At 52.1% G+C, this 12,556-nt stretch overlaps 1 protein-coding gene across 1 annotated transcript; it reads left to right on the top strand.

The window, feature by feature from the left end:
• The first annotated feature begins 99 nt into the window (after positions 1–99).
• Positions 100–12,341, top strand: TMC4 (transmembrane channel-like 4). The gene is made up of 15 exons (XM_008591411.1): positions 100–298; positions 1,311–1,521; positions 3,374–3,519; positions 3,680–3,912; positions 4,178–4,299; positions 8,323–8,470; positions 8,987–9,154; positions 9,401–9,564; positions 9,809–9,935; positions 10,244–10,341; positions 10,700–10,883; positions 11,194–11,324; positions 11,433–11,588; positions 11,883–11,961; positions 12,059–12,341. The coding sequence occupies exons 1-15, from the start codon at positions 220–222 to the stop codon at positions 12,125–12,127; spliced, it is 2,115 nt and encodes a 704-aa protein (XP_008589633.1). The 5' UTR covers positions 100–219; the 3' UTR covers positions 12,128–12,341.
• Positions 12,342–12,556: the final 215 nt, after the last annotated feature.

The following is a 12,556-nucleotide window of genomic DNA, read 5'->3' on the forward strand; positions in this document are numbered from 1 at the left end:
CCCAGCCCCCAAAAACCAAACTGGCATGCTCAGGACACCATGTGAACTTCAGTTCCCAGGAGACCTTTGGAGCAGTGGCCATGAGGGCTTATGGGAAGTGTACACTATTCCCTCCAGGCCACCTGGTGGCCAGGGAGCACCTGCTCCAAGCCCCTCCCTTACCTGGGGCAGTCCCCACCCAGCTGGCCACCAGAGACGGAAACAGCCGCATCTGGGGCCATGGAAGAACGCTCGACTTGCGAATCTGAAGTCTGGGGCTCCTCTGAGGGCTTCCTGGCCCCCCGGGAGGCCAGAGGAGGTGGGGGAGCCAGAGGGAGTTCAGATTCATCCAACCTTCAGGCTGGGTGGAAGTCCTGAGGGAGGAGGCTAGTGGAGGCCTGGACTCCTGGGTCCTGAGGACTGAAAGGGGAAGGGTTTCTTGAGTTTATGGCGGAGAAGGGAGCTAGAGGCTGGAAGTCCTGGGTCTGAGGAGGAGGAGTCTGGAGAACCAGACTCTAGTCTTGGAGGAGGAGAGGGCTAGGGACTGGGACATGAATGTCTCAGGAATGGGAGGGGCCGGGTCCCAAGCTCCTGAATAAGAGTGAAAAGGAAGTTGAAGCCTGGACTCCTCAGTCCCGGGGTAAAGGCGCCTGCGGGTGTCCACACTTGATCTTTGCAGATGATGTCTGGGGGTCTGGACTCCTGGGTTCAAGAGTAGAGGCTGTGGACTCGGGTTGGACTGCTGGGTCTGAGGGAGGAGGGGCTGGGGGGTCGGACTGCTGGGTCTGAGGTTGGAGGGGCTGGGGGGTCGGACTGCTGGGTCTGAGGGAGGAGGGGCTGGGGGGTCGGACTGCTGGGTCTGAGGTTGGAGGGGCTGGGGGGTCGGACTGCTGGGTCTGAGGTTGGAGGGGCTGGGGGGTCGGACTGCTGGGTCTGAGGTTGGAGGGGCTGGGGGGTCGGACTGCTGGGTCTGAGGTTGGAGGGGCTGGGGGGTCGGACTGCTGGGTCTGAGGTTGGAGGGGCTGGGGGGTCGGACTGCTGGGTCTGAGGTTGGAGGGGCTGGGGGGTCGGACTGCTGGGTCTGAGGTTGGAGGGGCTGGGGGGTCGGACTGCTGGGTCTGAGGTTGGAGGGGCTGGGGGGTCGGACTGCTGGGTCTGAGGTTGGAGGGGCTGGGGGGTCGGACTGCTGGGTCTGAGGGAGGAGGGGCTGGGGGGTTGGACTGCTGGGTCTGAGGGAGGAGGGGCTGGGGGATTGGACTGCTGGGTCTGAGGAAGGAGGGGGCTATGGTTCTGGACTCTGGGTATTTCCAGCCCTCTGCCTTCCCGCCTAGGCCCATCGTTGTCCTCTGTGCTAAACGAGCTCCCAAGTGCTGCTACCCTTCGGTACCGAGGCCCTGGGGTCCTGCCTTGGGGGGCACAGGAGGAGGAGGAGGAGAATGGGAGGAGTATCCAGGCTTTCGCAGAAGCTGCCCTAAAAGAGCTGCAGGAACCTCACCCTTTCCGGGAACTGCCCTGGCCCATGCAGGCCAGACGGGCATACAGGTGAGGGCCCCACCTCCCGGTCGGAACCTCCGGTGCCCTGCGGCCTGGGCCATCTAGCCCACGTGTGGGGTTTTGTCCACTTCTCACAGCTCAGTCTCTCCTTGTTTCTCTCTCTGACCTGTCTCAGGGCTGCTTCTCTTTTTTTCTCCTGTCTTTGCCTCTACTCCACTGCGTGTCCTGTCTTTATGGCTTTAGTGGGACTCTCCTCTCTCCCAGGTTCACTCTCCCTTGTCTCTCTTCTCCCTCCAAGTCTGTCTCTGCCTCTCACTGTTTCTCTCTGAGTCTGAAATCTGTTATTATCTACTTCCTCTCTGCCTTATGTCTTTCTTTATCCCTGCCTTCTCTTCAGAGCCTGTCTTCCTTTTACTTCTTTCTTTCATCTGTCCCTCTACAAAATTTGCAGGGTGCACCGAAAAAAGAAAATGCTGGGCCTCTTGTTCAAAAATCATCACACATTTCAAGACAGCAAGAGCAGAGCATTCACCCAAGCTTGAGGCCCTCCTGGGAGTGAGGCCTGTGGCTGCTCAGGCAGCGCGTGAGGCTGGCCCTTGCTTCCTTCCTTTTTCTCTCCCTCCCTTCCTTTTTTTCCTCTGCTTTTTAAATTTTTTTTTTTAACTTTATCATGATATATTTGCCTACAGAAAATTGCATGAAACACAATGTACGCATTTAGAGAGTGCAGTCGGCCCTCCTCCATATCCCCAGTTTTTGCATTCGTGGATTCAACCAACCACGGATTGAAAATACTTGGGAAAAAAAATAATAATAATAATGATATAGCAATGAAAATAATGCAAATAAAAAATAATACAGCATAACAACTATTTACATAGTATTTACATTTTATTTTTTTTTTATTTTTTATTTTTTAAAAAGATGACCGGTAAGGGGATCTCAACCCTTGGCTTGGTGTTGTCAGCACCACGCTCAGCCAGTGAGCGAACCGGCCATCCTATATGGGATCCGAACCCGCGGCCTTGGTGTTATCAGCCACGGGCCGGCCCCCCTGAAACATCTTCTATGGGGCCGGCCCAAAATCATTTTCTTTTTTTTTCGTGTCCGGCAACGGATTGCAACCCTCAGTGTCGCGCCCGGACCGGGACCGGCAACGAGATCGCAACCCTCAGTGCTGCGCCCACACCTCACTCAGCCAGTGAGCAGGAACTGGTCTGTATGTGGGATCCGAACCCTCGGCGGGAGCGCCGCCGCACTCCCAAGCGGCGCACTGTAGCAGTGCGCCACCGGGCCGGCCCTACATAGTATTTACATTTTATTAGATGTTATAAGTAATCTAGAGATGACAAAGTATACAGGAAGATGTGCATAGATTATAAGCAAATACTGCATCATTTTATATAAGAGACTTGAGCATCCGAGGATTTTGGTATCTGCGGGGGTGCTGGAAGCAATCCTCCAGGGATGCTGAGGGACCACTGCATTAATAAAGCGAGAGCCCAGGTAAACTCCAGCAAGGGCAAGAGCCACAACACACTTTCCTTTCTCCCCACAAGGTAACTCCTTCCCTGACATTTACAATAATAGCGTCCTTGCTTTTCCTTATGGCCTTGCCACCTCTGTGTGCATCCCTCAAGAGTAGTGTTTCATTGTGCTTGCTCTGGAACTTTGTGTAAATTAGAAGCACGTAGTCTTTATTCTTTTCTGTCTAGCTGCTTCTGCATAGCAGTGGATTTGTTTGTTTCTTGCTGCGGAGTATTCCATGTTATGAACACTGTATACCACAGTTTACTTCCCCATTCTGCTGCTGAATTGTTTCTATATTTGGGTGGTTCCCAGTTTGGGGCTGCTAAGCCTTTCATTTTCTGTCTCTGACTGACTCTGTTTCCCCTCCCAGGCAGAGCCATGCCAGGGACCAAATGGCCCACGGCTCCAGATCTAAGGGGGCCCACTGGGCCCGGTGGCTTCGGAGGTCCAAGGAGAAGATGAGGGAAGACTTGGGCAACCTGCAGCCCTGGGCATGGACACTGAAGAGGATTGGGGGTGCAGTGGGGTTGGGGCTGGAGTCCTGGGGGTGGGGCCTAGACTCGGGTCAGAGGTAGGAAAGGGCTGGGGATGAAGATCCCTGGGTCTGAGGGGTAGGAGGGGCTGGGAGCTACACTCAGGAAGGACCCTGAGGCCTCTCCCTTTCTGCCCGCCGCAGGCCAGTTTGGTGCTGGTACAGAGTCCTACTTCTCACTTCTGCGCTTCCTGCTGCTTCTCAATGTGCTGGCCTCTGTGGTTAATGTCTGCATGATGCTGCTGCCCACCTGGTTGGAAGGGGCTCCCCCAGGGCCTCCTGTCTCCAACTCTTCGTCACCCTGTGGCTCTTATAATCTCCACTCCCAGGGCCTGGTCACCTACCCCACCCAGATCTTCAACTTGCTCACGGGAAAGGTGAGTGCCTGGAGATTCCCCCACCCACATTTTTTTATTTTTTATTTTTTTGGTGGCTGGCTAGTGGGGGGTTCTGAAATCTTGACCTTCGTTTTGTCAGCACCACACTCTACCAACTGAGCTAACTGGCCAGCTCACCTTTGAGATGTGTTGCCCTCAATGACCTGCATCTCAAACCCTGACCCCCATACCCTGACTGCCCAGCTCCCTGAACCGCACATGCACCCATCCCACAGTGACCCCTGTTCTGTCTTTTCCCGCTTAGGGTTACCTAGAGTGGTCCCCTCTCTTCTACGGGTTCTACCCACCTCGTCCTCTCCTGGCGGTCACCTACCTGTGCTCGGTCTTTGTCATTGGCCTCATCTGCCTCCTGCTCATCCTGCCTCGGTAAGAGACATCCCACACACCCTAACCCCCTAGACCAAAGGGGAGGGAGTGGGGATGGTAGAAGCCCCTTCCTCAACCCCTCCCTAAGAAAACTGTCTTGATCTGTGGTCCTTTGAAACCATTTTTTTAAATGCTTCATACATGTAAAGGCCAGGGATACGAGATGGGAAGTTTTTCTTCCTCCTGTAGCTTAGCATCTAATGAGGAAGGTAGAACATTAAGCAAGCAAACAAGCATATTAATTACGTATTTTCTTTTTTTTTTTTCTTTTTTTTTTTTTTAAAAGGATGACCGGTAAGGGGATCTCAACCCTTGGCTTGGTGTTGTCAGCACCACGCTCAGCTAGTGAGCAAACCGGCCATCCCTATATAGGATCCGAACCCGTGGCCTTGGTGTTATGAGCACCGCACTCTACCGAGTGAGCCACGGGCCGGCCCTAATTACGTATTTTCTGATAGGAAACAAATAGGGGTGATTCATTCATTCATGTGACAAATATTTATTGAGCACCTACTATGTGTTGGGCAATATTCAAACTAGTTGGGATATAGCAGTGAGCTAAAAATAGGAAAACAGACAAAAAAAATGAATTTGTTTGAACTTTCCTGATAAAAACAAAACACAAAACACAAAAAGTCTTGTCCTGGTGGTGCTTACATTTTAACAGCGGGAAACAAGCGATAGGTGATAAGCAATAAATGAGTCAATTACATAGTGTGTTAAAAGACGATCCGGGGTACAGATGCCAATGGGGTTGCCTGGGGCGGCTGCTGTATTAATACGTGGTCCAAGGAAGTCTCATTGAGAGCATGATATTTAAGCAAAGAAATTGAGAAAGCTGAGGGCTTCAGTCAAGTAAACACCTGGGTAAAGAATATTCCAGGCAGAGGGCACAGCCATAGCAAAGGCAGGAGCATGCAGGAGCAAGCCTGGCATGTTTTAGGGACGACAAGGAAACCTGTGGGGCTGGAGCACAGGGAGAGAGGGAGGCAAGAGTGGCAAGAAATGGGAAGTGGGAGCCCCATCATGCAGGGCTTCCGGGCCACTGTAAAGAATTTGGATTTTTTTTTTTTTAATTAATTTTATTTTGTCAATATACAATGTGGTTGATTATTGTGGCCCATTACTGAAACCTCCCTCCCTCCTCCCTCTCCCCCTTCCCTCTCGACAATGTCCTTTCTGTTCACTTGTCGTATCAACTTCAAGGACTTGTAATTGTTGTGTCTTCTTCCCCGCCCCCCCCCCCGGTTTTTTTGTGTACTTATTTATCTATTTTTAGCTCCCACAAATAAGTGAGAACATGTGATATTTCTCTTTCTGTGCCTGACTCGTTTCACTTAATATAATTCTCTCTAGGTCCATCCATGTCGTTGCAAATGGCAGTATTTCATTCTTTTTTATAGCTGAGTAGTATTCCATTGTGTAGATGTGCCACATTTTCCATATCCACTCATCTGATGATGGACATTTGGGCTGGTTCCAACTCTTGGCTATTGTAAAGAGTGCTGCGATGAACACTGGGGAACAGGTGTACCTTCGACTTGATGATTTCCATTCCTCTGGGTATATTCCCAGCAGTGAGATGGGAGTCATTGCAGGTTCTTGAGAAAAAGATCATCTGAATCTGACTTAGGTTTTAAAAGGATGCCTATATGGGTTTGTAGAAGAGAGACAGAGAGGGAGGAAGAGATAGAGAAGAAAAAGAGGGAGGGAGGGAAGGAAATGGAGGGAGACAGAGAGTGAGTTTAAGACTTAAGTAAGACAGTAGCAGGTAGAATAGTTATGAGGTTATTGCAGCAGTCCAGGTGAGAGATGATGCTGTCTTAGACTTGGGTGATAGGAGGAGGGTGGTAAGAAGTGGTCAATTTTGGACTTAGTTTTTATTTTTTAAAATGTAACACACATCCAGAAAAGTGCACAAATGAAAGGGTAGAGCTTGATAAGTTCACACCCATATCAAGAAAGTATCATGAAATAGAACACCACTACCATCACAGACACACACACACAGTCACAGACACACAGAGACACACACATACACAGAAACCACTATCCCGCTCTGGCTGTTTATCTCAGTTGGTTAGAGCACAGTGTGATAACACCAAAGTCAGGGGTTCAGATCCCCATACAAACCAGCCACCAAAAAACCATCCTTTCTATTCACACCATAGATTTCTTTGGCCTGTTTTTGTACTTTACATAAACGGATACTCTGGATATTTTTGAGAGGAGAGCGCATGGTATTTCCTAATGAAGTATACGTGGGACGTGGTAGAAAGATTGAGTTTACAAATGACTCCATGTGTTTGGCCTGAGCAACTGGAAGGGTGAGGTTACCATCCATTGAGATGGGCAGGACTGTAGAAAGTGCAGGTTTGATGGGGAATGTGGGGAGTACAATTGTGGACCTGTTGATTTTTAGGTGTCTTTTAGAGGTAGGAGGGAGTGTTGTATAGGCAGTTGGATATGTGAGTTCAGGAAAGGGTCTGTACTGGTGATACAAATTTGGGACTCACTGGCATTCAGGAGTAACTGGGAAATTCCCAAGGTAAGGGAGTGTGGTCAAGAAGGAAACCAAGATGTAAAAAAAAAAAAAAAAAAAAGTGGACCATCTCCTAAGTGCCCTACCTTTGTATAGCTTACAGTTTAGGAGAGGAGATAAGCTGTGATAGGCTGTTAAATAAACAAGCAAATCAATAATTTGAGTTTGGAAGCAATACTACATACGAAACAAATGGGATGCTACAATACAGCAAGGATCAGCATACTTTCTCTATCTCAACTAAACTCTGCTGCTGTAGCTCAAAAGCATCCACAGACAATACTTCAATAAATGGGAGTGGCTGTGTTCCAATAAAGCTTTATTTACACAAACAGGTGTTGAGCCATATTTGGCCTGTTTGCCAACCCCTGTGATAGAGAATAGGTGGGGAGCCTCATTAGATGGAGTAGTCGATAAAGGCCTCCCTGAAAGATGAGAAGGAGCCAGCCAGGTGAACAGCCTAGACACAAGCATTCCAGGCAGAGGGAACTGCAAGTGTAAAGGCCCTGTCGCAGGGAAGAGGTTTAGGGTTATTCTGGGAAACGAAAGGCCAGTATGAGGAGAAAGAACAGGAAAAGGATTTGACCTTCAAGAAGTAGGTAGGGACCAGATCAGGTGGGCCCTAGTTGGCTATGCTAGGAAGGAGCCTAGACCTCAAGAGCAGGGAGATGTGGAATAGGTTTTAAACACGGGAATGCCATCTGATTTGCATTAAAAAAAGGTCCCATTAGCTCAAGAGAGAATGGATTCTAAGGGAGCACAGGTGGAAGCAGGGAGACCAGGAGGACTTTGTAGTTGTCCATGTGAGATGATGGGGCTTGGACCAGTGTGGTGAAGGTGGATACAGAGTCTCTTTGCCCAGTCCTCTGTTTCTGTCCCTTTCTCTGGTTCTCTATCACCTCTTTGGGTTTTTGCCCCCATCTCTTGAATCTCTTTAACCCCTTTCTCTCTCTTTTTTTTTTTTTTTTTTTGGTGGCTGGCTGGTATGGGGATCTGAACACTTGATCTTGGTGTTATGAGGCGGTGCTCTAACCAACCGAGCTAACGAGCCAGCCCCTATACCTCTTCTTCCTTAGGTCTCTGTCCTCCTCTTTCTGGTCTCCCCCAAACCCCTCCTCTGGGTGTCTGTACTTCCCTCTGAGTCTTTGACCCCCTCTTTCTAGATTTCTTTCCTCCTTTCTCACTGAGACTTTGTGTCCCTTTCTCAATCTCCCCTCTAAATCTCTGCCTTTCCCTAGGGCTTCTGTTCCTCTCACTCTGGATCCCTGTTCTGTCTCTTTTTCAGGTTTCTGTTTCCAGGTCTATCTCTAAATCTCTCTTAGCCATTAGCTCCAATGACTGTATGTATCTCTGTCTCTTTGACTCTCCATCAAGTGGCAGCTTGCCAAAGGTCTGAGGGCTTATTTTCCTGATTTGTCCCTTAAGAGGGTGTCCCCCCTGCTCGTGGCTGCCCTCCATCTACCGGGTCTCCCCTCTCTCAGCTCTGCGTCTGGGCTGAAGCAGACACTGTTGGCCGAATCGGGGGCTCTGACCAGCTACAGCCACCGGGTGTTCTCAGCATGGAACTTCGGCCTCCGTGGTGACGTCCATGTGCGGCTGCGCCAGCGCATCATTTTATATGAGTTGCAGGTGCGCCCGAGAGACAGGATCTACTAGATAGGGACTGCTGAGATAATGTGCAGGGCCTAGTCCAGCTATGAAGCTTCTGGAGAGACGCTGGGCGGAGCTTTCTTCTAAGGAGGCGAATGTTGGGGAATGAGAGGGCTGCAGGAGGCATGAGGTCGAAGAGCGCAGGAAAAAGTAAGCGGTAGTCCGGGGGCGGGGCCTAAGACACCTTGGTTCAAAGTTAAGCGATGGGCGTGGTTAAGAAGGGGGCGGGACTTGTTACGGCTGATCTGGCACTCCCAGCCAGTCTCGTAGTACAGGGCTGGGTAGCCAGGAGTGGAGTCTCGGAGGGGAGGGGGCTGGGGTACGGGGCGGGGCCACAGAAGGGCGCTGGCAGGAGAACTAAGTGGTTTCCTGGAGGATCCGAGCCTCGGGGGAATAAGAACTGTAGAGGTCATTAGAGGGTGGGGCGAGGGCCACATCAGTTTAAGTCGAGGAGAGGCTATCTCTGGATCACTGGCCCGGGTCTTCTGGCCTCAGGTGGAGCTAGAGGAAGCAGTGGTGCGGGGCCGGGCTGCGGTGCGGACGGTGGGCCAGCATGCCGCGGTGTGGTCGGTGCGGATGCTGCTCAACTTGCTGGTGCTCGCGCTCCTGGGGGCAGCCTTCTTTGGGGTCTACTGGGCTACAGGGCTCACCGTGGAGCTCCAGGTGCGGAGGGTCTTGGGGGAGGAGGGTCCCGGGGTTCTGAAACCTACAATTCCAAGGGGGAAGGGAGGGGACGGAGGTCTAGGATGCCTGGGATCTTAGAGAGTGGTGGGGGGGGGGGGAAAAGGGGGATGTTTGGTTCCAGGACTTCGAGGACCTGAAGGAAGAAGAGGCTGGGGGAGTACCTTAAGTAAGCATGGCTCCTTCAGGACCCCAGAACCTCTTCTCTTGGTTCACCCTCTCTTCCAGGAGATGCCTGTTGTCCAGCAGACGCCACTGCTAAAGCTGGGGGTAGATTATCTTCCGTCCTTCTTCATCTTCGGGGTCAACTTCGTGCTGCCGCCCGTGTTCACACTCATTGCCAAACTGGAGGGCTACACTCGGAGTCGACAGATCGTTCTTATCCTGCTGAGGTTCCAGCCTCAAGGGGGAGTGGGGTGATGGGGGAGCGGTCCGAGGGACATCGGCAGAGGATACAGAGGTCCCGCGGACATAGGATCTAGAAAGATCTGGATTCAAATTCTGACTCTGTTACTAGCCTCAGTTTCTTCATCTGTGAAATGGGGGACATCGTGAGCGCGTTTCACGGAGGAGGGAACTGATACGTGGTGGGCGCTTGGTCAGTGCCGATTCCCTTCCTCCGCTTTCCCCTGACAGGACCGTGTTTCTCCGCCTCGCCTCCCTGATGTTCCTGCTCTTTTCTCTCTGGAATAAAATCACTTGCGGGGGCAATGCCGAGGCCCAGGATTGCAAAACCTGCGGTTACAATTACAAAGAACTTCCGGTGAGAACGACGTTGGGGGTGGAGGGGTGGGACTACCTGGGTCCTGAAGCAGGGAGGTATGGGGCCCGAAATCCTCGGTTCCTGAAAGAAAGAAGGAGATACGTGGGTCCAGGCTCCTATTTTGGAAGGAAGGAAGAGCTTGGGGTGCTGGGACATCCTCCCCATGAGGACAGGGGTACGGATGCTTGCAAAAGCTGAGGACCCCGAGACAAAGTATGGATAGGGTCTCATAGGCTTGCGATTTGGGGGCTTCGGCCTCCAGATGCCTGTGTTCCGAGGTCTCTCTGACTCGTTTCTTTCTTCTTCAGTGCTGGGAGACTCGGGTGGGCCAGGAGATGTACAAACTCATGCTCTTCGATCTGCTGACTGGCCTGGCAGTCATGCTACTCATCAAATTTCCTCGGAAGTGAGAGCCCTGCCTCTCGCCGTGGCCACGCCCCCATCGCGCGGTTCTCTTACCTTTTCACCTCGCTCCTTTTTTTCCATCTCCACCTCTGACTGCTTCTTTCCCTTGCCCTAGGTCCTCAGAACCCAGCCCCCCGGTATTAGGGGGTTATTTTTCTCTGACCCCGCCCCTACCTCCCAGATACCTCTGGCAGGTCGTTTCCAGGATCCGCCCTCTGGACGACCCCCTTCCTCCCCAACGCGGAACCTTGAAAGCCCTGCCCCCTCAGATATGCTCCTTTCCGATTGGTCGGCGGGGCATGGAGGCGGGGATACCCCGATCCGGCACGCCCCTGACTCAGCCCTGCCCCGCCCTTCAGGCTGCTCTTTGGCCTCTGTCCTGGGGCGCTGGGTCGTCTGGCAGGGACACAGGAGTTCCAGGTGCCCGACGAGGTGCTGGGACTTATCTACGCGCAGACGGTGGTCTGGGTGGGGAGTTTTTTCTGCCCTTTACTGCCCCTGCTAAACACCGCCAAGTTCTTGCTGCTTTTCTACCTGAAGAAGGTGAGAGAGAGGGAGGACCCTTGGGTATGATGGGAGGTACTAAAACCTGGACTCCTGGGTCCTGGGAAAAAGGATGCTGGAGGCCATACCTACTAGGTCCTGAGAGAGGAGAGGGCTGGAAGACAGACTCCTAAATCTAGGAGAAGTAGGGGTCTAGGGTATCCTGACTTTGGGGTCTGAATGATGGGGGACTCAGGCTTCTGGGTCCCGAATGAAGAGGGAACCGGGGCTCCTGGATCGGGAAAAAGGAGAGGCAGTGGACTCAAACTCTTTTTTCTCAGATCCCGTTTTTCTCACCTTCCCCTATCAGTTTACCCTGTTCTCCACTTGTTCCCCCGCCTCCCGCACCTTCCGAGCCTCTACAGTGAATTTCGTTTTCCTCTTGGTCCTTCTCTTGGGTCTGGCCATCTCTGCTGTTCCTGTGCTTTATAGCATCTTCCTGTAAGTATGAGAGGCTCCTGCCTCCCTTCCCGCTTCCTCTTTCCTTCCACCCTCATCCAAGGTTCTGACTCCTGGCCCTACTTGAGCCCAGCCCGTTTCTGACTTCAGGATCCCGCCTTCTGAATTGTGTGGTCCATTCCGCGGGCAGTCATCCATCTGGGCCCTGATTCCTGAGTCTATTTCCAGCCTCCCTGAGACCACCCAGAACTTTCTCTCCTTTCTGGGGACCCAGGCTTTTGCTGTGCCCCTTCTGCTGATCTCCAGGTGAGAGGGCCAGATTTCTGGATCTGACTTTGAATATGTGTGATCTGGGGTCCTCCTGCCATCTATCTTCAAGAGAGGAGGGCTGGGGGCCTGGACACCTACGTCCAAAGGAGGAAGAGAGTGGGGATTAGGACTCCTGGATCTGAGGGAAGTGAAGGATGGGTGACTGGACTCTTCGAGTCTGAAGGAAAGGTTTTGGGGGTCCACGTCCACGTCCCTGGTTTCTAAGGAGCCATAAATTGAAGATAGTCTAAAGAGTGTTTCGGGAGTGACTTCCATTTCTGTCTTCTCTAGTATCCTGATGGCGTATACCGTGGCCCTGGCTCACTCCTATGGACGCCTCATCTCTGAGCTCAAACACCAGATAGAGACGGTGAGTCAGGCTGGGACCCTGGGAAGAGTTCCTGGCGCACATGGAAAGGGACCTGGGGGAGAGAAGATGTGTCTCATCTCCATCCCTCTTTACCCAGGAGGTGCAGAATAAAGTCTTTTTGGCACAGCGTGCTGTGGCGCTGAGCTCGGCCAACCGGGCTGTTTGACCTCTCCAGCCTGATTCAAGATCACGTCCCGCTTTCAGACCTCAGACCTGCCCCCGAACCTTTGGAAGCCTTGTCATCTATAAAATGGGAGAATGGGAGAAGACTCCACGCCCTCCCAGACTTGGAATTCGGAGATTTCCAGCCCCCCCCCTCCAAGTGCCTGACTTTGTAGTGAGCATCTTTCTTGTATCAATAAACACAGCGTAGGCTCTGAGTGCTCTTTGAAACAGCATCCTGAAGCCGGAGCAGGCTTTCTGCAGATCAAGAGCCAATCACATGTATTGGCATGTGTGTCGGTGTGAAGAGCTATCCGCCGAGAATACTTGATGGGCGGGCCAGCAAATCGACGGCCGCATCCGGCTGCGTCAGGGGCGGGGCCACATGTGATTGACTCAGAACCCTGATAAGAGGAGGTCGCTAAGCAATATC

Source organism: Galeopterus variegatus, unplaced genomic scaffold (genome assembly GCF_000696425.1).
Source record: "Galeopterus variegatus unplaced genomic scaffold, G_variegatus-3.0.2 Scaffold6906, whole genome shotgun sequence".
NCBI classification, from domain to species: Eukaryota; Metazoa; Chordata; class Mammalia; order Dermoptera; family Cynocephalidae; genus Galeopterus; species Galeopterus variegatus.

Excerpts from the sequence above, each read along its gene's own strand:
- TMC4 (XM_008591411.1), top strand. The coding sequence starts at position 220 with ATGGAAGAACGCTCGACTTGCGAATCTGAAGTCTGGGGCTCCTCTGAG. Across the intron at positions 299-1,310 it reads CCCCCGGGAGGCCAGAGGAG|GCCCATCGTTGTCCTCTGTG; the intron begins GTGGGGGAGCCA and ends CTTCCCGCCTAG. Across the intron at positions 10,884-11,193 it reads TGCTTTTCTACCTGAAGAAG|TTTACCCTGTTCTCCACTTG; the intron begins GTGAGAGAGAGG and ends TTCCCCTATCAG.